This window comes from Artibeus jamaicensis, unplaced genomic scaffold (assembly GCF_021234435.1).
Source record: "Artibeus jamaicensis isolate MK-2021 breed Jamaican fruit bat unplaced genomic scaffold, CSHL_Jam_final scaffold_537, whole genome shotgun sequence".
In the NCBI taxonomy this organism is placed as follows: domain Eukaryota; kingdom Metazoa; phylum Chordata; class Mammalia; order Chiroptera; family Phyllostomidae; genus Artibeus; species Artibeus jamaicensis.
The window spans coordinates 31,280,398-31,305,373 of NW_026522047.1; the positions used below are offsets into that span (position 1 = coordinate 31,280,398).

Consider the following 24,976-nt stretch of genomic DNA (forward strand, 5'->3'; position numbering starts at 1 on the left):
CTTACATGGGACTTATAAATGCACACATAATATACATATGTAACTTCAAATTCCACTTAAACTTTGCTGTTAGCCTATGAGGTATTACTAGCGTTCCCTTTTTACAAGTGAGTAAACTGAGACCCAGAGAGGTTAGAGGGACTCATTCAAAGTTTCACAGGGATTTAAACCCAAGCAGTCCCTCTTCAGGGCCCATAATTTTAAACACTACGTCATACACATATCGAAGTGCTAAAGTAATAGAAAAAGAATGACAACAATTTTTAACATTAATAAGTTAGCAATATTAGTCATGGGTAGGCTGTGTAGCAAACTTCTTGAAGTATTTTAGAATGTAATAAAGGGAACTTAAGCTTCCCTTAAAAACCTGCTTCTTAATGATGATCAGAGTTGTCTCCAAATCCAAGTTCAGATAGAGCACCTTAAAATTAAAAGCTGTCTTTGCTTCAGCAGTGCTAGAAATGTCATGAATTTTAGTGTGTATTGCTCTTATAATATGTTAAATGAATTCACTTTGAAGTCATAGCCTATCTACTCAATTCAGCCAGCATTTCTAAGGCCCCAAGGCACACGAGACAGTGAAGGCAGAGATATGATGAAAACGCGATTCCTGACACCTAACAGCAGAGAGGGGCACGTTGAAAAGACAGAATGTACAATGATAAGTGATATAGTAATAAGTGATATGATAGAAAGCTATGAAGAGTTATATGGTCACAAATGAACTTAAAAATTAACTGCAGTATATGTAAGATATCCTCATTTTTCACGCGAAAAAAAGGAAAAATGTCTCTAGCTCTGAAACCAGTTTCAGTGTCTCACTCTGGTAGACCCAAAAAACATTCACGACATGGTCTTTAATTTTACTTAAATTTGGTTCTTCCATGCAACGCTTCTGAGCCAACAGCCCTCAATACGGGAAAATGCACCTCTAGTTCTATCTGCCATTTCACTCCCTGGACTTCAACAAAGGCCAGTGGACTTCTTCCCAGTGCCGTTTTCCGCATGAGAACGCTGCTTGCTTAGCCAGCCCACTGCCGTCAGGCCTCTGCAACCTCAGATAGACTGTGTGTGAGGAGGGGGGTAAGGAAGCTGGACGGAGTCAGGACAGAGAACCATTAGGAGTCGGTCTCCTATGCCTAATATAAAGAACTAGCTCATTGGCCTTGTGAAATATGAATAATAAAATTTTTTTAAACCTGAGAGATTTCCGTATATTTTTATGCCTGAGAACAAAACTTTAGATAAATTCTTAGGCTATTATGAGTGAAAGTAATAAATTTTTATATTTCACTTATCCAGCACTAAAAAGACTAAGTCGTATCTTGATTGAATTGTCTCCTAGAGCATGTTACTGCATTTCAGCATGTAGGCAGGGAGGGTCTTTGGAAGGGGAGGAAGTTTTCTGTAAAATGTAAAAATCCAAGCAAAGTCTTCCCTAGAAGTTTAACCACCTCCTAGTTGGAAAGTGTGTAAATTTCACTTTCTTATGCATCAAGTTTCAGAATGGTGCAAAAGAAATGTATAACTGAAGAGTAGTAGCTGATGTTTACTTAGTTTTAACTAAGAACCAAGCACCTCATCTTTACATGGATGATCTTCTTTAATCTTTACAAAAATCACCCTCATTTTACAGTGGAGGACACCAAAGATTACAGAGGCTGAGTAGTGGAGCCCCAAATCACACCAACACACGTGCACGCACGGGCACACACGTGGGGTTCCACAGTTCAAACCCAGGCAGTCTGGCTCGTAAATCTGCCTTCTCAACCACTACAGAGTAAGACAAACTCATCACTGATGCAGCTGTCATCTGCCTGTGATCACTGCAGTCTACTAATAGGATTCAGGATCTGATCAAAGCACTTTTCAGGGCACATACTGAGCACTGTTTAGACTCCATTAGGTGTTTATTTAGGAACTACTATAAGGCAAGAGCAATGTAGACAGTGGGGACCCACTGGTGAAGAGGATGTGCCCACATCTCACTTCACCGACTCCCCAGAAGAGGAGAGACAGAAAACTCACCCAACACCAGCAAGTGCTGGGAAGAAAGCAAAGGTGGCTGATGGGCGAGGGCAATCAGGAAGGCCTCTCTGACAAGGTGACACTTGATCTAAGACCAGAACCCTGAGAAGAAACCAATAGGAGGACCGGAAAAGAGTGTTTCACACAGAAGGCACAGCCACAAGGCCCTGGGAAGGGAAAACCAGATGTGTTCAAGGAGCAGAAGGAAGTCCCAGGTAGTAGGAGCATAACAGAGAAGAGGAAGCTTGGAAGGTTGGCCAGTGGCCAGTTCATGGGGACATGGGTCCTTGTGGTCACTGTTAGCAGTGTGACGTCTATCTAAATAAGATCGCAAATCATGGAGGGTTTAAACTAAGCAGTCACATTAGCTGATTTATACATAGTGGGACCAAAGTAGGGTTACACTTTTGAGTATCTGAAACACAGTTTATCTTTGCATTATTATTTATTATAGTAGTCACTATTATTTGCCACATGAACAACTATAAACCTACTTCGGCCCCACCCTGTATCAAACTGTTGCTTCGGTGTGTAATGCGAGACCAGCTAGAAGCCTGTTGCTGTGGTAGAGGAGAAATGACCAGACTGCAGGGGGAGGAGGTGTACGTGGAGGTGATGGAGAGTCAGGTGGACTCCAAAAGCCATGCGGTGGATTTGATGAGGGGGGGGAGAGGGGAGGAAAGGAATCAGGTGTCTCCGTGGATTTCAGGTTTACCATTGGTGTGGACAGTGTTGTCGGTCCCTAAATGGGGAAGACTGGGGAGGAACAGGGTCGGGGACAGTGGGAGGGAAGTGATGTGTTTTGAACACGCTACATTCGAAACCCCTATTTAGATAGCCAAGTGGATCTGTCAAGTTAGTGATTGGACATAGGAGAGTAGTCGAGGGCTCAGGGTGGGTAAAACATTTGGGGGTGTCAGGCTGTCGATGGCAGATGAGCTATGGGACTGAGCGTGTTACTGGACAGGCCTATCAGGGAGAAAGGGGGTAGCGAGGGAGAGAAAGAGAACCAGGTCTGAGCCTGGAAAATTCGTCCTTCCTGTGGGAATTCCAAGAGGGGGAGATGCCAGGGAAGGAGAGTAAGAAGGAGAGTCCCTGGGGTTGGGGACCGACCATGCAGAGAAACCAGGCAGAGTGTGTGTTTTCGGGGGAGGCATGAGAGAGTGTTTCAGGAAGCAGGGTGATGCCAGCTCTGTCCACTGCTGCTGAGGGTCCAGTCAGGTGAGGACAGGAGGAAACCACTGGGTATATAGCAGCTGAGGATGTTTAACAAGAGGGATTTGGGCAACCCAGAAAGGACCAGCAATCAAATGCAATGAGTTGAGAAAAGTTAGCAAAATGTGGAAGGAGAAGCAACAATAAATAGTAATAGATTGTTGAGCATGTCTTGTTCAAATACCAGCAGAGATATAGGCCTCTATGTACAAAACACTGTGGGGTCAAAAAAGGTTTTCTAATTGAGATGTGATTGACAGACAGCAATAGTTTCAGGTGGACAATATAATGATATGTTAGGTGTACATGTCGCAAAGTGATCACAGTAAGCCTAGTTAACATCCATCACCATACGTAGTTGGAATTGTTTCTTCTTGTGAGGAGAATCTGTAAGATCTACTCTATTAGCAACTTCCAAAAATAGAACACGGTTTTATGCCCTGTAGTTGCCATGCTGCACATTACACGTCCGGGACTTACAACCGGAAGTTTGTTCCTCTTCAAACCATCTCCTTTAACCATCTCACCCCCTCACCAACCCTCTACCTCTGGTGGCCACCAATACATTCTCTGTATCTCTGGTTTTATGTTTGTGCTTTGTATTTTTATTTTAAGATTCCACATATGAGTGACATCTGACGGTGTTTGGCTTTCTCTGACGTATTTAGTGTAATGCCCTCAGAGTTCACCCATTTGGTTGTGAATTTCAGAATTTTTTTGGGGGGGGAGCTGAGTAATATTCTGTGTGTGTGTATGTGTGTGTATCTCACATTTTCTTACCCATCCATCCATGGAAGACACTCAGGTTGGTCCCACATCTTTGCCACAGTAAATAAGGTAGCAATGAACGTGACGGTGGTGCAGATATCTTTTCAAGTTAGTGTTTTTGTTTCCCACACATGCAATTGTTTGAAAAGAAAGATGGTTTGGGGCAGTTTATTTGTATGTTTGTTTGTTTTCATACCATAATTAATAGAGTTTATGTGCTAGTGAAAATAATCCAAGAGAAAAAAATACATAGGTCTTGCAAAATGGAGGGAGAATAAGAGCACAATTAGGAAGCAGAATCTGGCCCACACGAGAGCTAGGAGGTGAGGGAGGTACTCTCCAGGACTACATGGTGCCAAGACAGTCTCAAGAATTTCAGGATGTACATAGGAAAGGTAAATGTAAACATACAAAACAAATACATCTCACGTTTCCACCCCTCCTGACTGTGAAGTGGATTACACAGATCGTCACAGCTCTCGGCGCTCCAAGGGGGACAGAGTAATGGTTCTGAGTGCGGGCTGAGGGAAGGTAGATTAAACTGGGCCTTGCGGGTGAGGAGCTGGGTCCGATGGAGAAGAGGGCAGAGCGACATTAAAAAGGTGGGGGCAGGGCAGGAATACTCAAGTTTGATGCGTGTTGGCAGATTCTGTTTGGTATTATTTGTAGGTTCTCAGTTCCTGGAATAATCCGATAAACCACATGCCCTTGTTAAGTGACATTTTGATGCTTGCTAAGATGTTACCTAAGTAGCTGCTCCTGTTGGTCCCAGCGAGAAAAAGCCTCTCTGAACATACGGCTTCTTCTGCCAGCTCTTGAAAATGTGTTAAGACAAGCTGAAGGCATGTAAGCCCAGGTTGGGTCATTCTTCCCAATATTTTCTGCCTAGCCTAGTTCCGGCACCGTGAACTTGAACAGTCATTTCCTGTCTCTGAATTCAGTTTCTCAGTCTCTGTCTGGAGGAAATTAGATGGTTATAAAGACTGAGTGAGTTAATTGCTTTGACCTGGCACATGGTGGGAGCTATCATTATTATTACAAAAAAAAAGGACATTTTGATTTTTACAATCTAAAACATAGATTAAAAATAAAGCATAAAAATCATATGCAATTCCACTGTCCTGTGTTTTGTATGTGTACATTTTATTCTGTATCCTCTATTGTACCTTTTTTTTTAAATTAACCTATTTTTGTTTAAAAAACCGTTGAGGAACTAAGAGGTTAAGTAATGTGCATGAGGTCATGTAACTAGAAAGCAGTGGCAACAGAATTTACACTCACGTTTTCTGAAGGTTTTGAATGATGGTTGCCATGCCGGTAATTACAGCAGCTGCAAAAGAAGGAAGGGAGAAAAGTGAGGAATGGAGGCAGGGTGGACTTAGCCCTTAAGTTTTGAAAGCCAAAACATGTACAAAAGGATGAATTCCATGATGAGATTCTCATTCAGGGTTTAAAAAATGTACACATACATGTATAATTTTTTTAATATTTATTTTTAGAGAGAGGGGAAGAGAAGGAGAAATTGTGGGAGAGAAACATCCATGTGTGGTTGCCTCTCATGTGTCCCCTCCTGGGGACCTGGCCTGCAACCCAGGCATGTGCCCTGACTGGGAATCGAACCAATGACCCTTTGCTTCACAGGCCTGTGCTCAATCCACTGAGTATAATTTTTTAATGGTTGATACCTACTCTTATGAAGACATCCTTTTTCCTGAAGTCGAAGCTGTATAATTTATATCTAATTTGTTTTTTTTTAATTATGGAAGATACCAGATTGGCAAAAGTAAAAATAATTAAAAACAGTAATTTCATGAGTATGAAGAAATGGACATTTTGATACATTGCTACTTTACACACCTTCCTGGCAATGTGTTAAAAAATAGAGATAATACACATATCCATTAATAGTGGAATAATAAAATTATGGTAAATCCACACAAATGAGTTTGAAGCAACCACTAGAAAACTATAAAAGTACATGTTTATTTATTGACATGCATTAAATTCAAGGAAAACAATAATTGGACAGTGCGATAGCATTGTCATCCTTTAAATATATATTTTACTATTTTTTATGTACACAGGCATAAACTTCAGGAGCATGTGCTCCAAAGTATATAAGTGGATATATTGCAAATGATTTCTTTCTTTAATTTTTGCTATTGTGCATTTTATGGGCTCTTTTCCTACAAGGAAGGATTAAATTGGATAAGTTTTAAAAACAGAAAGGGGCCACTTTCACAGTCAAGACAAAAGACTCGTCTTTTTGTGACGCTTCCCCTACACTTCACCCTGAGAGCAGAGCGAAGATGATCAGCCCGTGATCCCTTCACTCCGTGTGGGAGGCGGTGCAGAAACAGCATTCGAGCAGGTTCGCAGCTGACGCACAGGTGGAGAGTAATTGCAAGGGCGGGAACGTGTGCCGCCTTGAGATTGGCGCCTACATAAAGCAATGAAAGTGATGGTTTGATAAATACAGAGAAAAATGTTAACCTGAGACAGGAGTGGTGTTTCCTGAAGGCAGGTGCAGAGCAGATGACAAAAAGGAGGAGGCAGAAGAGGAGAGGGTTGCCCTGAGGGGCAGGAAGGGAGCCTGCTGGCACAGATGGGGAGATCTGATCTGCTGCCATCTGCAGGAGCCGCTCTGACACCTGAGACAGAAGGTGACATTGAGATTTCACAAGGGTTGGACAGGTGTGCAAAGACTAGCAAATGTCTTCTCAGGGGACGCCAACTTTTTTCTGATCCTTTCCCTTTCTCTGAACATCAGCTGGAAAAAGGTAGCAAAAGAGAATTTAAAAAGAATGTTTTTCTAAATAGAGGTAATCATGGGGGATTTTTTTTAAAAAATGATTTAAATGTTTGGAATGATATGAAAAATAGTTCTTTTCTTCCTAATTTCAGGCCACTTGGAGAGTGTCTGGTAATTCCTGGGAGATTTTGCAGGCCTCTCCTTAACACTGCCGCTATTCCAGTAAACAGGTCTCCTTCAGGTTACCATGACTGAAGTCTGCTGGGTCTACTGGTTTTCCCCCCACTCAGCTCTCATCTCCTCAGCCCAGTCAAACTTCCTCCTTCCGTCACCCGTTTTAGATGGTTTGCTGTCTGTTTTGCTCTGCTTCCCCCTGCTCTCTCAACTCCCCCGGCAGAGCTGATTTTCCCACTCACCCTTCCCAGTGCCTAGATGCCTCACTTTGGCCCTGGTAGTTCACTCTTTGTTTCTAGACTTGCCTCCCACCATCCCTCCCCCCTCTCCCCTGCCACCAAGATATTGTTCTTCTCTAGTTGCCCAGTCGACTCCTTGTCCCCCAAGAAGCTTTGCTATTCCTTAGTTCCATTCACTCATTCATTCCACCAGAAGTTAACGGCCTGCCTTTAACTGCCTTCATGAGCAAGGCATGAAGCTGAGCCCTCAGAGGAATACAGATGTGCACGGCACACGGAGCTCATGTGGAAGGGAGCAAGTCGTGGACCATGAGTTCCAAACACACAAGTGCAAATCTCATTGCCGCTGCTTCCTAGTTACGTGGCATTATGCAAATTACCTGACCTCTTGGTTCCTCAATTTTCTCATCTGTAATTGGATATAACTAACCTCTTAGTGAGTTTCATTATTATAATAATTAAATGCCATGAGGTGCCTAGCAGACTGCCAGGCAAATAGCAAGTATTCAGAAATTGGTAGTTCCCTTCCTAACACCAATTCAGTTCTCAAAGAACTTATAATTTTCTAGCAGATACAATATTTTAAGTGGTATGCAAACAAAACAGTAGTTCAGAGAAGACAGAGCTCAGAAAAATGACAGGGCTGATCTTAAAAGACAGAATATCAAGAAAAGGCTGGGTAGGAGTTTCCTACGAAGATGAGTAATGTAACTAGAAGTACAGTGCCCAGAAAAGACCAAGAAGGGAAAGCCCGTCCCAGCTTCAGATCTTCATTTACTTAAAGTCCCCGTCTTGGTGGAGCCTTCCTCTCCACCCTCCTTAGAACTGCATCCCACTGCTTTCCCATTGTGCCCAGCGCCCCCACCCTGCTTTCTGGCTTTTCATTTCACTCACCGCCATACTATATTTACTTACCTTATCTATCGTTCATGTTCTCAAAGGAATGTAACCTCTGCCAAGGCAGGTGCGTGTGTTTGTTTTCTTCACTGTTGTGTTCCCATTACCTAGTGGAATGTGCACCAGGGAGGATGTTCAACTCTTTGGATTGGGGTTACATGATGTGGACACTCAGGAGGTTCTGGAAGACAAGAACATTAAGGTGACAGAGAGCGAAGACAAGTTTGGAAGAGCGAGAAATGGGAAGAGCAGATAAGACTTTATTGTGGTGGTCCAGGAAGTAGGTGAAGAAAGCCTGGACTAGGCGGTAGTTATCGAAATAAATGGGAAGGGACAGCAAACATTCCAGCAGAATTACCTAAGCATGATGGTTTCCACATCAATAAAAGGCTGGAAAAATGTACTATAGTCCTGGGAAGGAACACGAGGCAGCCGTCCAAGAGAATTCAGTAAATGTATCTATTCTAAATGTATTGGTAGGCAAAAATAACTAATTGCAAAGAATTTATATAGTGGGATTCCATTTTTGTAATTATGTGTATAAATGTATGTATGTTGATACATTAAATTTATCTGAAAACACACAGCAGGCTGCTAATATATGAAGCATGTCATTAGGGAAGGTACCAACTGCTTTACTTCTTTACTCGAAGTTACTTCTTCACTATAGTATCACACAATTCTAGGCTATTTTGTTACTTTTCCATAAGCATGCATTATTGTACATTAAAATATTTTTAAAATAGGTAATTTGAATAATTCAAGTTGTATAAAGGAAATATCAAGAATATACTTTTAACCATTACAGTTATTTTAAGTGTCACCTCAAATCTCTTATCACAAAGTGTATGAGGATTAAAATGTAAGTACAGTAAGCATTTTGACTAAAAATCTGACCCTTAATTCAAAAACAGTAATGAGGCGAGTGAATGTGGGAAAGCATGATCCAGAATCAGAGAGCCTTTTATATAAGAATGAGCCCTTTTTGTCCAAGAATCAGAAAGCATTTCCTAATTAATGAGTGATGAAGACATTAATAATCCACACCATTAAGTCTCCTGGGAAATGGTTAAAGTTTGAAGCCATGAATGTTTTGCCCACAGACACACTGAAATTTATTTCAGAGTTCAGAAGCCATTTAAAAGTATGGCTGTGATGGCCAAAATGATAAAAAATGAAACTAATAATAAATCTGGCATTAAGAACATTGTTGCTTTGAAGAAAGCTTTTCATAGTAGTTTTTTTCTTTTTTCAAATGATTTTCTGAAGATACAGTCCAAGTAAAAACAGCCTGAATCATTCTCTATTTCAAAGCAGACTATGTTGTTTTAAAATAAAGAACATTATTCTTTGAAGTAATTATAGATACTATTCACATCTTAATTTTATTATTATTTTTAACTCTCTCAGGTGCCAGTTCAACAGATTCTGACAGTGAAAGTTTAGCTTTCCTATCAAAACCTGGAGCTATGCCACAGTAAGTACTTACAATTTCATCAGTTACACAGCAAAGACTGGTGGCAGGATCGTGGGGGTATGAAGCCACCGTCTTGTGCTTTCAAGGAAAAGGTCAACTGATGTCGATCAGATCAAATACTTGAACTTGGAGCATAATTTTTAAGTTATGGATTTGAGCTCTGAAATCTTCCTTTCATCATCGATATGCCAAAATCTAAACATATATAATGCTAGTTTCAAAGATAAGTTATAAATTTATGAAAAGATAAGTCATACTGAGAGAAAATTTATTAAATTACTCAAAATAAATGAGGGTCGATGTAGTTAACATAAACTGAAAAATATCTTGTTGGGCCAGCAATGTGTTTCTATTTGAATAAAGACTTTCTATTTTGATCTTGTCATGAAAATCTCAAAATTTAGTTCTTCCTACAAAGACACATGGATTATTAGTAAAATGTTAATATCTTGTTTTCCAAAAAATCAGATAAAATCTGTCAGTTTTCTAGAAAAGTCTATGAATATTGAGACTGTGTTAACAAACTCTTTTGACCCGATAGTATATATACATACACTATCATGCAAGTGTTAGGAATACATAACACTTGTATGCATTCAACATCAAATAATCACCAAATGCTAATGCTAAAGAGACCTTAATAAGATCGTATAGGTACTCTGGCACTTGTTCCTTCAGACAAGAATCTCAAGTTTCAGGAAGTTGCGTGACTTGATTGGGATTCCACAGCCAATGAGCGAACAAAACAGGATCTAGAAACCAATTCCTCTTAACCTTTGTCTCTTATGCACCTCACTGACTTCTATGCACTGAGAAAGACAAAAATTTCAAGACACTCTCAACTTAACAAAATATAGATCCAGAACAATGAACAGCTGCTGCACTGAAAATAGACCACCAAAACATTGAATTAAATATAGAACCCTAATCCTGTAGATTTCAAATATCTTCTTGCTGCTGACGATTAGACTTTTTCTAAGAATTTTGTTTTCTCTCAAGATTTTCAAGGTCAGTGCTTTACGCTCACTGACGGTGGCTGCTACAGCTACTTTTATCCATGTGTTTATTTTGCTAATATCTCTGAGGTTCATTATGTGCATATATCAGCCACAGCTGTATCAACTGTTCCCATTTCTGAAGCACTTGAGAGTTGAAGCCACTGAAGTCCACAGAAAGTAGCTGGGCTATTCTATGGAAAAGCTTTAAAGAGTAATTCCTGCTTTAAAAAAAGATTCTGATTGAACACTTTCCTCCCTGTTTTCCAGAGCTCAGAAGAAAACAACTTCTGTGTCCCTGACAATAGGATCGTCATCTCCAAAGACCGGCGTGACCACAGCGGTGATCCAGCCGCTGTCTGTCCCTGTGCAGCAGGTGAGCCTGTGACCAGGGCCCGAGGGAGCGGGGCCACTAGTAGGCTTCTGGATTGAAAGAATGTCACTTCGATTTTACTATTCCATAACCTTGAAATAGTTTCTAAGTACAAATACAACTGGGAGAAAAAATGGTGGGTAAAGTTCTTCCTTTTGATCCACAAAAAATCAAAGGCACACCACAAATTCCTGCAACATCTGCATTTCCATTGGGAACCTCCCTGACAGCCAGTGACCTGATAAAACCCTACCTATCTGATCTATGACTGTTTGATTTCCCCCCACTTGTGTGTTCTCTTATGTCTATAGCCAAACTCACTATCTCATTTAAACAAGTGAGAAGGCAAGAGAAGTCCGCATACCAACAAAAGCATTCTCATCCTCTGAGCCAGGGGTGTCAAAGTCATTTTTTTAAATTTATTTAATTATTGTTCAAGTACAGTTTTCTGTTTTTTACTCCCATCCCAGCCAACCCCTCCCCAGTGCTCCCCACCTCCCTCCCATTTCTACCCCCTTAGTTGTCGTCCATGTGTCCTTTATACTTGTTCCTGTAAATCCTTCCCCTTTTTCCCCTGAAATTCCTTCCCCTCTTCCCTCTGGTCACTGAAGCACGGGAGGCCACATCAGCCTCATGGTTGCCTTCCAAGGGTCAAATGTAATTCTAACTCCTTAACGGTTAAGGAGTAGGTACATTTATACAGTCCTAAAATTATTTTGGCTCTTTGAAGGCAGCTGCAAGGCTGATGTGGCCCCTGGTGAAAATGAGTTTGACACCTCTGCTCTAAGCACTAAACAGATAATAAGAAAACAAAATTCAAATCCTTGACTTTACCATGCATTTTATCTTGCTTTTATTTCATTGTAAAACTGCTTCATCCAAGAAAGAACAATGGTACTAAACTACTGGAAAGAAAGTATAGTAAGTTTACTTTGCAAACACCAACTATACTAATTTTTTTAAGTAATTTTATTATAATCGGAATATCTCTAACTAAAATGCACGTTACTTTGCCTTTGTGCTGTGATGAGTTTCTTTAAAAGCAGCACCCACAAAAGGCTTCCCCCCACACTCTTGAGCTGTACACTCACGCCATACTCAGAAGTATGTTAAGTGTGTTTTGTGGGCTGCCCCCTATCTGTGGAGCACTCAGAGGTAGTTTAGTAATTAGAGGTGAGTGTCGTATCCTCTGCAACATGCATGCTATGCAGACAGTAGAGAAAAAAATCTCAGTTCATAAACTTGCAAAGAACCAACCATTATAAGTTACTTGGATGTGGCATATATTGTAGGCATTTCCTTTAAACCCCGAAATGATAGTGGAATTTATAGAAATATATCTGATTACATCAGTGAATTTTTTGATGTTTCCTATTTAAGTATTGATAAACATTTAATCAGTACTTAGCACTGTGTTAGGCATTTCACAACAGAAGAGAATACATTAGCACCAGCCCTGTTCCCAAACAGTTTACAAACTGCGTGGGAAACAAGAAGTATACACATGAAACCCTTGAATATGATAGACTGTATTAAGGTATAACACAGAAGCCTAAAAGCAGAAAGACACGTGTGCATCCAAATATGTAAGTATCATAGTAATGTAAACAGTATGTTTAAAAATGGTTTAAATTTTACAGGAACACCGAATTGAAGGTCATATATCCTACTTGTATAGTTGGGAGAATGAAGTGCTCAGAGAAACTCCATTGCATTATCATAGGCAAGGTGACATAAAGGTTGATGCCCTGGATTCATACTACCTGGGTTTGAATCCCAGTTCAACCACTTACTAAGGGACCTAGAACAAGTAATATAAGTTTTCTATGCCTATTTTCTCATTTGTAAAATGAAGATAATAATGCCATCCATCTCAAGATTGTCATGAGGATGCAGTCACTTAATCTCCATATAACTCTTAGAACAATGCCTGGCACAGACTAAATACTATATGTTTATAGCACAAGTACTATGCTATATGTGTTCATATATTCTCTATTACCCAGGCCTCCTGAAAAATAAGCCTGTGGAAAGTCTTACAAGGATAATGAACAAGGCCCATGACCATGGTAGCCTCACCACCACTCTGCCACCTTTCTCAATGATGCCCTCTGGCACCATTATATCTGGACAGATAATATCAGATCACCACCATCTTAGGTTAAAAAACTAGTAACCACTTATAGAGAAGTGAATAAATCCAGAGTGTTTGAAAATGTATGGATGTACTCAAACATTTTTCATTCACTCTTCTGAAATCCTTAGCACCTTTGTTTTCTTTACATCAAGAAAAAAATATATATCCCTTTTCCTTTCTATAATCCCTATCTATATCAAAAAAGTATGCAAGTTAAAATTGAGATAGGTAGATGTTTAATAATTTGCCCTCCACTGCCAGTAACTTGTGCTTTTTATTCAAAGAATCCAGACTATATTGAAAAAATAAAACACAGTTGTCTGTGAGAGCTTTTAAAGAGGCCCCTGCCGAAGTCCCACACACAGAAATCCGTTTGGTAACAGCATTTAACAGTTCACGGATCCCTGAGGAACCAGGGGACTTCGCCTTGAACATCCCTTGGGGTAGACAGCAGTACCAGATGTGCGGTGAGGAAGCAGACAGTGCCTGTGAGAGGAGATCAGCAAAGCAATGCATGGAGAGACTTTCATTCACTCATCTCGTTCATGTGGAGCGATCTTAATAATGAGAGGCTTCTCCAGTCCATCTTTTCCGCAATGTATGTATTTAGCATTTGATCTATGTGTCTCTGCTTTTTCAGGTTCACAGTCCAACCTCGTATCTCTGCAGACCTGATGGAACCACTTCCGCCTACTTTCCTCCTGTTTTTACAAAGGTCCGACATCTGCAAGTCACATTCTCTGTGTTTGTTTTGGTGCTGTCATTCCACTCTCATGTGGCTTCGTGTAGCAGTCTTGAAAAATTAAAACAGATCAGTAGACTAATTATCATGGTTACCTTCGGGGCTCAGTAGTTATGTACTGAACAATGGCCATGTGACTGGGAGCTTAGGATGGGCCAAATAAATGTGGGCAAGGTCAGTGACCTGATAGAGGTCAAAGGACAGTGGAAAGGCCAAGACAGAAAAAATAAAACAAAATTCTGTCTAAGATATTGCTTGGAAAACCCAGAAACCTTTATAGAGATTGTTTTAATGACTAATTTTTACTGTGTTCTAAGTTGGTGTTTTGCATTGCCAAGCTGAATGAATGACATTCATTTCATTGGACAACCACTCACCTCAGAAATGCTTCCATGTAAAGAGCACATCTTCTCTCTCTGCCCCGCCTCCACCTCGAATGGAGAGATGCGTCATGCCTGTGGGCTGGTAGACTAAAGAAATCATGACTCCCAGTGTGATCTATAAGTTTAATGCAAATCTAGCTAAATTTTCAGTGATTTTCTTATGTTTATTTGTTTAATACTAAATTTGGTGATTGGATTCTAAAAGTTTAATGGAAGAAATAAATGCTAAGAAGAGCCAAAACACCCCTGAAGTAGAAAAATAAGGTAGTGGTAGGGAAGGGGAGGGATTCGCCCTCTGAGCCATCACAACCTCCTGAATGTGTAGTGTTAGGAGAGCATGGAGCTGCACAAAGCTAGACCAATTAATGAGTCATCAGAATAGAACTTACTCCAATACCTACAGGAACCTGCAAACCTCTGGGTGAAAAAGGACTGCAACAGAGGTGAAAAATGTTAAATTAGATTTCGGCCTCATACTTTTCACAAGACTCCATGCCAAGGGAACTAAAGCGTGATGAGCAAATCTCTAAAAACTTCTGTGAGGCAGTAGAGAAGAGCATTTTCATTTTCTTCATGTAGGAAATGATTTTTTTCTTCTAAGCCAGCCTGTATCCAACTTTATTCAAGAACTTTTTATAAACAGACCATTTACTGTAGGACACAGGCAAAAATGATAATAGTTGGCAAAATTTTCAAAGTCCCCTCCTGGGTAAACTACCAAACAGAAAGTCATGTAAAACCCTACCAAATCCAGTGTCACACTGCAAACAGCCAGGGAAGTTGTCCTTTGATGCTTAGAACAGGAAAGGTTTGCAGAGAGGTACATTCATATTTTTATGTAGTTTAAGACCTTTTCTCAAGGAGATTTGTCTCAAGGAGACCATCACCAGAAGATCCATGTTCCCTGATGTATTACTGCCTAAGTCACGGTTGATGTGGGGGATGTCAGGCTCAACGCACCTCTTGCTTTAAGCAAAATAAAGTCCCATGCTGGTGGTGTCAGGGAAAAAGAGAGATTGCAAGATTTTACTCCAGTTCCCCACCAGGCTTCAACCACGGTGGCCTGGCATGGGGAAGTGTCACAGAACGCCTCCTGGCCCTAGGAGACATCCTCAAACGCCAGACGCAAAACCATGTTTTGTGGGATCCAGCTTCTGTGACGCTGACATTCCATTAGTGGTGCTTCCCCCTTTCCCAAAAGAGAACCATGCAGCACTCTGTGTTAGCTTCATAAAAGGAAAGGTAGAACAAAAGTCTACATTTTTATCAACATTGAATTTAAAATCTTAAACTGTAGAGTAGTGGGCAACTCAGCACCCTCGCCAGGCATCTCCAGAGATGCCACTTCCTGTGCCTGGACTACGAGACGTCTGTCTTGTTTGCACCTCTTTTTCTTTCCCTTTTCCCTTTGTGCAACTTCTCTTTCTGCCTTGCGTGGTCCTCTGTGCACCTGGGCTGTGATTACTGGAGAGGCAGGTTTAGGGAGTGAATCTGCTGATACCTGGCACTCAAGTTAGCCTGTGCTTCGTTGACCTCAGTGCCTTCTCTGGCCTTTCTCTTGGGCACAGTGGTTGACAGTGATGGCAGGTGGGCTTTGCCAGCCCAAGGGGTGCCTCCATCTATTTTCTCATGCTGCTCTGGGGAACATTCCCAGGTTGCACAGCCAGCACTTCTGCCTGCAGGCCACTGGGCTTGCCTGGAGCCACAGAACTTGTGTGCCCTGTGGAACTGTGAATATTAGGGACACGCATGAGGCCGGGAAAGCAACAAGCACCGTGTGGCATTGCTTTCCAAATACTTGGACCCTTCTTAGGGATCACAGTGTCATGTATACTTGATATATATCCACAGATGTCCTTTATAGACCCTAAAACATCAGGGGTCACAAATGCTACCCTGAATAGATGATCCAAATTGCTAAGTACAACCTCTAATGGTTGGCTCTGTCTCCCTCAAGGCTTCTCTTTATGTTCCTACAAGTCCCCTAATGGCTTTGCTCAGCTGTGACTTTTGCCAAGATGAAAAAGTTTGCTCCTGGAGGAGCCAAATTGCAATCTTGGAATGGCTATGCTGTGTTAAGTGCTTCAAATCCTTGGCATCTACCCATTTATACATCTCTGACTTTCTGATGTTTGAACGAAGCACGCAATCCTAGGAAGAATTCAGAGTCTCCTTTGGTGTCTGTGAGCTCAGAATTGAAGGATGTTTGTGTACCACTGGTCATCTACTGTAGATAGCTTCCCGGACAAGCCTGGGGGTGTTTAATAATTAATCCTCACATGCTGGGCCCCATGAGCAACACCTCCCTGCTATGATCCACTAAATTATCTCTTTCTGGACCCAATCAGAAAGCAAAAGTCAATTGAAGCCAGGGATTTTCTACAATTAAAAATAAGGTGGGAGAGAAAAATGCAATCAGAAAGAGCTAATAATCTTAACGTTTTCACTTGAAGACATTCTTAACCACCAGAATTCCTATCAAAGTCCTTCCCAGACTTCACACCAGACTCCTGTAATTCTTCCACCAGCAGCATGAGCGTGAGAATTTCCATTGCTCTTTAGCACCGAAGACCCTTTGCTGTGGGATAGGTTTTTCCCAGCCCATGGTTTGTTGTGTTTTCAGATAATTTCAAAACAAAATAAAACCAAAACAGAAAAACACACACTTCCTAATGTGAATGTTTTTGCTTTTGGTCTATGAGTAGGTGAATTATTTGACTTCCTACTTGAATTACTTTGAGAGTTCTACCTACCTGGTATCCCAGCCAATACTCTATAGTCAGAAGTTTAGTCAAAAGTTTAGGCAGGCCCCATGGCTGAGTAGTCCTGGAGGAGGAGGAAGGTAGAGAGGGGACATATGGAAGGGAAATATTACGCTTTTGACATCTAATAACCAGGATATAAAAGCTGTACCTCTTTGTATCTGTGAAGCCAAATTACTGCCTAACTGGCTGGACTGTAAAAATGCCCTGGTCTGGAGGGGGAGTGGGAGGGGCGCAGCCAAGGTAATGGCAAGGGAGGAGGAAACGAGGTCAGCAAGAGAAGAGTGCTGCATTTTTAAAGATTCTACTCAGAACCTCAAAATGAGAAAATAACCAAAACCCTTAGTCTTAGTGCACCTGACACTGGGGACTGGTTGGGCCAAGGTGGCGGGGGAAAAGGTTGGAGTGTGTGAAGACAAATAACACGTCTTTTTTCTCCTCCTGTCTGGTTTTTCCCTGGGAAGCCACCTCCATAAGGTGTGTAATTGTTTTAAGAAGTTTGCATCCCACCTGCTTACTCTTAAATGTAAAGAAAGGTAACAGCTGTTACTGTAAAAGCATGTACATACAAAAGAGTCAATAAATTTGCAGACAGGTGCAGAATTTCTACAGGCCCAGTGGTAAACCACACTCATTTGATCATACAGAGATTATGAAAAGCTGACGATGAATGAATTTAAAGGTACTTATCCTCCTCTGAGTTAGTAATAATTCTTTTAGGACGCAAGTTTCCCATTTTTTTCTGTGAGATTTGGACGTTTTATTCTCTGTTATGAGATTGTGAGAAGTCTGATGGGCAGTGTTTTTCTTGAACTTCAGGAACTGCACAACACAGCCGCATCCGAGGGCCAGGTGGTGGTCCTGGAGTGCAGGGTCCGCGGGGCACCGCCTCTGCAGGTCAAGTGGTTCCGACAAGGCAGTGAGATCCAGGACTCCCCAGACTTCCGCATTCTGCAGAAAAGTAAGGAGAGGTGCCCGTTCTCCCAAACCCAACCACTGTCCTCTCTCGAGCTTCAGAAAAATCAGCAAGGGTTTAGCCATCTAGACGAACTAATTCCCATTTTCACAGAAAGGTGAGGAGATATGTGGCCAATGGGAGGGTCCAGTAAATTGAAGCTGGGGTGCTCACTGATGGACCCCCTTAAAACTCTGGGGAAAGTTATATGTTCTTTCTTTAGGGAAAAATGCACATGTAGTTTTGAACTCAAAGTTGGGCAAATACTTTTAAGAGGCTTACAGGCTTCTATAAGACCTTCTATGAATTCCAGTTTAAATAACTTCCTAGTGTAAGCTGTTACTAGAATTCAAGATTTTGTATTTGTAGAAATGTAAATTGGTCTATCACTTTACTGTCTTGGTGTTATGATTCATCTACAACATTTCAACAGACATGCCCTAGACGAGGTAATAGGAAAAGACTGGCTGCTTTATATTGAACGGAACCCATTCTAATACTCCATTTTTATTTACTTTTTTTCTTATGTGGCAAACAGAACCCAGATCTACAGCTGAACCTGGTAAGAAGCTTTTCCCCCTCCTTTGGTAATGTATCTTTTGGGTTTCAATAGTTCTTTGTTTCTGTTTCAAAGCCACAAGCAGAACAATGTTTTTGCAGTTCCCTGGAAATGTGAAACCCCCTTCAAGACAATATCTTCTTTATCATGGGGTCTGTGCACTGCGTTTTACATCAACTTCTTTATTAGTAAAACATTAAGTTCCACTCAGACAAGAAGGTCAGGCTCAGTGACTTAAGGCTTTCTGAAATACAGTCTTTTATACTCAGAAAGTAAACTAAGCTAATGATGAAAAAACATCCTCCTAAAATTCCAGTAAAAAAGAACAATCCGCTGCATACTTGTACTGACCAAAACCCACTGACATCCAGACTCCCCAGCATAAAAATGTGTCTTGCATGAGAGCAGCCCAAAGATATAAGCAGCACTGACCAGCAGGCATTTCTCCTTTATGTGTGCTAAGCCATAAAATGTTACTATACTACAGGCATGAAGAAAGCCACCTTGCCCTAGTATCTTGCTTAATCACTAGGTCATTTGACCTCATCAGAGTACTGTGTTAGCCAGAAGCGTCGGCTCCAACTGGCCTCAGACTTTTTATGTATTTTCAACTCCTCATGGACAAAAATGATGCTTGTAAAGGGAACCAAAAGTTTTGCCTAGGTTTTTCATAGTCCATCCTCCTGGGGACTATTTTCTTAGTAGTTTTCCCATAAGCAAAGTCACTGCTTTCACTTCTTACCAAAAGGTATACAATCAAATCTGTGCCTCTGTTTCAGCATCTAGCAGATCCTTCCTACCATATGTCCCTCAGGAGCCGTGACCTTGATCTGTCCCTTCTTTGAGAACATGAAGGTTTTGTGTGAGCTACTGCAGCTTTACTGCGATCAGTCCTGACCCTCTCACATCTGGGTATTGGATCATGGAAAGCAGAGTGTGATCCTCTTAGGTTCCAGAGTTTAAGGGATGCCGCGTAACATCCTTAGAGAGCAGCTAGAATTGATCTGGTGCCTTCTTGTCATGAGTTACAACTAGAGCATGTCACCCACTTAATGTGTCAGTCACCACATCAGACACTGCATTCACTTTCTGAACCATGGAAATGCACAGCTGTGTGTTTTGTCTGTGATATGTCTTTGTATAAAGTGGCATGATGCTGGTTCCCTGATACATGGAACTTCTGAGACTTAATCTACTGCATGAGCTTATATGGAAGTCCTATAGGGAATTGGGACATATCTTTTGTGTCTACTGAGAGAGAGAGAGAGAGAACCACATACTTCTTTTATCTGCAAGAAACTTCATGTGAACAAATCTATGGAGTAATTTTTGTCTTCTGATGCCTTTTGCACAAATGAAACTGAAAATCTTGGGCCAAAAATTATAAAAGCATTACTACTGGAACAGATTAAGACTGCTTTTGATGTTGCAATTTTGGATTCTGAGTGAATGCATGCAACTCTTTTTCATCATGTTGTTATCCATTGTCCTCACCTGCAGAGTTGGTGATGATTTATGAAATGCCTCCCGCGATCTGTGTTGGAAAATCATAAACTAACCATCTTCTGAAAATTCAAACCACTTGTTAGAAACTGCATAGTTTTGTGTTTGAGTATGTACATGTTCGACAGTTGAAAACACTCAATGTACTGGCTAAGAAGGAGTAAATCTGGGTGAGGAGGGAGAAGAGACGCATCTCCTACCTCCAACTCCTCCATCTTGGTCTCCTTCACCTCCTACTGCAGACACTCTGGTCTCAGTCATGGTTTGCTGTTTTGCTTCTAGAGTATAGTTTTGATCATGAATTACTTCATAAAATTGGTATTCAAGAGCTTCCTGGAATAATCTGACCTCTAGAACTTACTGAAATGCCTTTTGGTGTAATGTGGCGAAATCATGAAAAAATCTATGGAAGGCCTTCCTTTTAAACCACAGGTCTGGGTAATGTATAAAACAGCTTCTCCTCTCCATGTTGATGGAATTCTCTTATTTTTCTTTTCCCTTTCATTAAATCTGAAAGCATTTAAGAAAACAGACTCCTCCATTCCAACCACAATAATAACATTTGCTGAAAACAGATATTTCTTGATAGAGAAATATTTCAAGCAAATCTGTCAATACGCTAAAAATATGCCCTAGAAGCTATTAAAAACTAAATGCAACTACTTTTCCCTGACCTTAGATAATTTGCCATGATCATGTTTACCACAACACGGCACTTCTGGGATTGCTCCTTCCTCTTTCATGGTGGAGCATCCAAGTGCTCTGCTTTGGGAAACCTGAAACCGGTGTATAGCATTAAATCCATGATCATGTTTTTTAAGCAAACAAACAGAAAATTTAAACACAGGAATGACTATTCCAGTGACTCTTTATGTGAGTCGTTATGAGTAAGAACTTGAGAATACGCAAATGTTGAAACATATTTGTATTTAAACAATGTTTTGGCATGCCTGACAAAACTAGGTTCAAATGTTTTCCTTACTTTGACCTTGAAGTTGACCATTGGCATTATCAGGGAAAAACAAAATGTGTTATTAAACAGTTTATTTGCCTTAAATGACCCGATTGACTGTTCCATTCAGTAGACCACTGACCTATTCAACTATATAAAATATATGTAGGAACTGGCTTTCCTGGTAGTTGTTTTTCAGCCACTGTTACGTGGAAAGGAGAAAAGCAGACAAGACTACAATACATCTGAGGCAAGAGATAAATTTTATAGGACTAGGTCAGTGATGTTTTCCAAATGCTGAAACATAAATAGCCTTTGAAATTCAGGAACATATTTAAGCATTCAGATTTTATTACCCTCTCTTCTTTTCCTCTGACAGATTCACTCCTGCTCTCTCCTCTCTGGCTAGCGTTCAGTCAGTCTGTTTCTTTCTCTCTCTCTTTCTACCTCCCCGCTCCCTCCCTCCTTCCTTCCCTCTCTCCCCACTTTCTACATTTTCTTCCCTCATCCTTTTCATCTTTTTTCTTCACTTCTATTTCTTATTCCTGTGTCGTACGTTTTAAAGCTCCAGGAATAAAATTGAAATTCCCTAGGACCTAGATCTAACCCCATAGGAGTTAGATCGTTAGATAAAGAAGAACCTGGCAAACTCCCTCCAAATGCATTTGTGCAACTGAAACAGGTTTTTCTTGTCACTACTGTGTTGCATCTGCCTAATATGTTTTACACTCCCTTCTCTGTCTAGACAGAAGTCAGCTTACATCACAAATCCTTTCAGACTGTTTTGTGAATTAATAGCTAGTCAGCTTACCTAAGACCAACATCCGTTTGTCATATTACCTGCTCTGGGCCTCTCCTTTGACATTCTGACTTTTCACTGATTGGATCCTTCAAAGCCTGCTCTGGGGGGATGGGGTGGGCAGACAGCACAGAAGACTCATTTGACAGCCATTAATACTCAGGCCCTTACTCAACGGCCTGAAAACAGCCATAGATTGATTGTATTGAGTTACTTTTAGAGCATTGTCTAATAGCATGCAAACTTGAAATACAAAAAAGTCTCTTACTGGTTGGAGATTACACATGTGACAGTATGGTGTCTCCTATTCTGTTCATTCATACTGAAAGAATTACTTGCAGTGTGAATCCCTACTCACCAATGTCAAGTCCATGTTCTGGTTCTGCAATGCATAATGTGAAGTAGATGATACTTGGTTTGGTATACTAAGGTGCCGAGGTGCAGGAGGGCTGTGGTGAGGGTGTTTGTTGAGATTCCAGTAGAGTGTACATAGTTAAAAACTTAATGCAAATGCAGATTAGGATGGTGGGTTGAACAAAAGTGGGTTATATCAAAGCCCTGGTTCCCAAGTTGCATGACGGTGCCCTGAGATGCCCGACGAGACTGGGGAGGTGCTGTAATGTCTGAAATTTTGCATGTGAACATGTGATACTCGACATCTGATAGACATACGAGATAACTACTAGATTGGAATAGTTCAGAGTTTCAACATTAGATCACTCTACATTCTTTTCTATGACATCATGTCTTTGTGAAACTGACTTCTTTATCTATGTGTGTGGTAAAAAAGTAAGTACCACAGGAAAATCAATGTGGAGCATGACATGAGGCTGGCTGTGTTTATTCTGGTTCCAAGAAGGGCTGCACAGTATCCAGCAGGTGCACACATCCATCCATAATTGTGGTTGTTTAGTAATAAAATAATAATGCTTTTCATTTATGTCCACTATTTTCAAACAGTTAACCTACTTGTTAGGACCTAAATACCTAAGTTATTTGGAAATTTAACAAAGCTGTTAGGTATAGCTTTTGCTTTGAAGCACCTAAAAAAAAATACTGAGACACTTAGCATTCCACGAACCAAGACATTTTGGTTCAGTCTCCAGGGAGAGATGGGGAAGGCCCACTGGAGTGTGTACCAAAGAGAAAATTGAGACTCCTAGGAGCATTCAGCTTTTAAAGTTCTACTTCCAGTCCTCTTCCTGCACACTCATCTGGCATGCTGGCTGGCCTGCGAATTCTTCCTCCCCTGGCAGAGCCTGAAGGACTCTTTTCTGGGTAAGCTGGACATCCCAAGAGGAAAAAAATCTATACTTAATGGTATATAATAGAATGGGAGTTTCTCCAACGAAGAGGCCATCTAGAGTATGCTCACGGGAAAGCCAAAGCTCCTCTTCACGCTCAGAGCTTCTAGGCAGCTCACAATCCTCTCAGACCAGAAAAGATGAAAGACGGCTGGGAAAATCTTTATTGTAGATAATATAGAAGAAAACAAGCAACTCCCCTAAAAAACAACTTGAAGAAAACAAGCTTGCAAAGAGGGGAAAATATAAAAACCAATGAACACTCTTCTTAGACAAGAAAGCCCAGTGCATCTGAGAAGTAAAAATCAAAAGCTATAAGAAGAGAGAAGGTTTTGGAAAACAAAAATTTCTTATAATGGAAAAGTTGGTAGCAGAAATAAGTTGAGGAGCTACCCCACAGAGTAAGCCAAAAAGACCAAGAACAGCAATACGAGAGAAACGGCAAGAATGTTAGAGACAGCAGAGAACCTGCCAGGTTCACTAGACGTGCACAACTGAGATTCCAGGAGGAGAGAACAAAGGAGAGGGAGAGACTGTCGTTGAAATTTTTTTCATTCCCCAAACTGAAGAATATTGATTTCCAGATTGAAAGGACCCACCGAGTGCAGGATGTATGAAAATAAACCCTCAGCAGTGTGCGTTGTTGTGAAATTCAGAATATCCAGGACAAGGAGATGATTGTACCAGCGTCCAGGGAGAAAACATCAACTCACATGCAAACTAATAAATCCGAATGACTTAGGACCACTCAGCGTCACACCAGACACAAAAGGCAGTTAAACAAACTGCCTGTACTTGAGAATTCTGTACCCAGCCAAGTCTGCCATTCAGTATGAAGATGTAGTCAAGATTTCTCAATCTTGCAAGGTCTCACAACCCTTTACTTAGGATGTGCTTCACCACAGCAAGAGAATTCATCCAGAAAGGGCAAGATGTGGGTATAGAAAGCAGGAACTCAAGAGCAAGTGAGAGGCAAAGGAACCCCCAGGAGGGTCATAGCTGTATGTCAGGATTTGGGGACAAGCCCACATTGGGTCAGTGTAACTCAAGAGATGGATACATGGTGGCTTTCATCACTAAGAGCTCATTGCCACAGCTCCATCTTTGGCTCTGGTGACAGAATGGTAGGGTGCTAAGCCCGACCTGAATTCCTACCTCTACCTGGCCTGTCCTTCTTTCCCCTCCATACACTGCCTCCTGGACCAGCTGAGAACACTCATGTCATGCCCTGCCCCCACAGACGTGTTCTGAGTTGATTTGGCACTCTGGTCTGAATGTTTGCCGTGCTGAACTTCAAAACAAAGTATGGAGATACCCACTCCACCAGCTCCTGCCCACACTCAGCCCACCAGATGTCCCCACCAACCCTTGTATTTCCCAGGACTCACTAAATGACCTTGCTCATTGATTACCTCTGTGGAGGCTTTTGTAAACTCATAGAAAACTTGAAGATAGTTCAAACCCCCAGCTAGTTCCTAGGAGCTTTTTTCTAACAGCAACAAGTTTATCTTTTCTTTATACAATAAGATTAGTGCTTGTTACTCAATGTTTTAAAAACTAACTCATTTTTGAAGGATGTAAACATGTAGTAAACACATAAAGAAAATCAAAGCAATGATGATCTCAAAAGAAGAAGGAGATTCACTTGGAGAGGTCTACAGGAAGTATTGGTGATATTTTACCTCTTAGACTGAATGATGAGTTCCTGGAGGTTCATTTTGTGGCTGTTTCTTAAACTGTACATTTTAACTATTCTTCTCTTTGTGTGACATGGTGCGCAATTGTTTCAAAATCCTTTACAAAAATTTAGACAAGCCTTGCGTTTCACCACACTGGATGTCATCTCAGTGATTTCCGCCCACAGTTCTTTGTCACCAGTTGCGTTGCCTGAAGCTTGGGATTTAGAAGGTCAGAGCTGGATTCCTCTTCCGTTAGGCTGGACCCCTCACCGCACCACCCCCC

The 24,976-nt window shown here is 41.1% G+C and overlaps 1 protein-coding gene across 3 annotated transcripts in view; it reads left to right on the forward strand.

Annotated features, from left to right (window-relative positions):
- Nucleotides 1-24,976, forward strand: part of PALLD (palladin, cytoskeletal associated protein) — a 356,788-nt gene that overhangs the window by 148,021 nt on the left and 183,791 nt on the right. For all 3 annotated transcript variants that reach the window (XM_053658067.1, XM_053658068.1, XM_053658069.1), the window contains exons 4-8: nt 9,484-9,550; nt 10,816-10,921; nt 13,696-13,770; nt 17,762-17,903; nt 18,436-18,459. In XM_053658067.1, the coding sequence (XP_053514042.1) occupies nt 9,484-9,550; nt 10,816-10,921; nt 13,696-13,770; nt 17,762-17,903; nt 18,436-18,459 (414 nt within the window). The remainder of the gene's footprint in view (nt 1-9,483; nt 9,551-10,815; nt 10,922-13,695; nt 13,771-17,761; nt 17,904-18,435; nt 18,460-24,976) is intronic.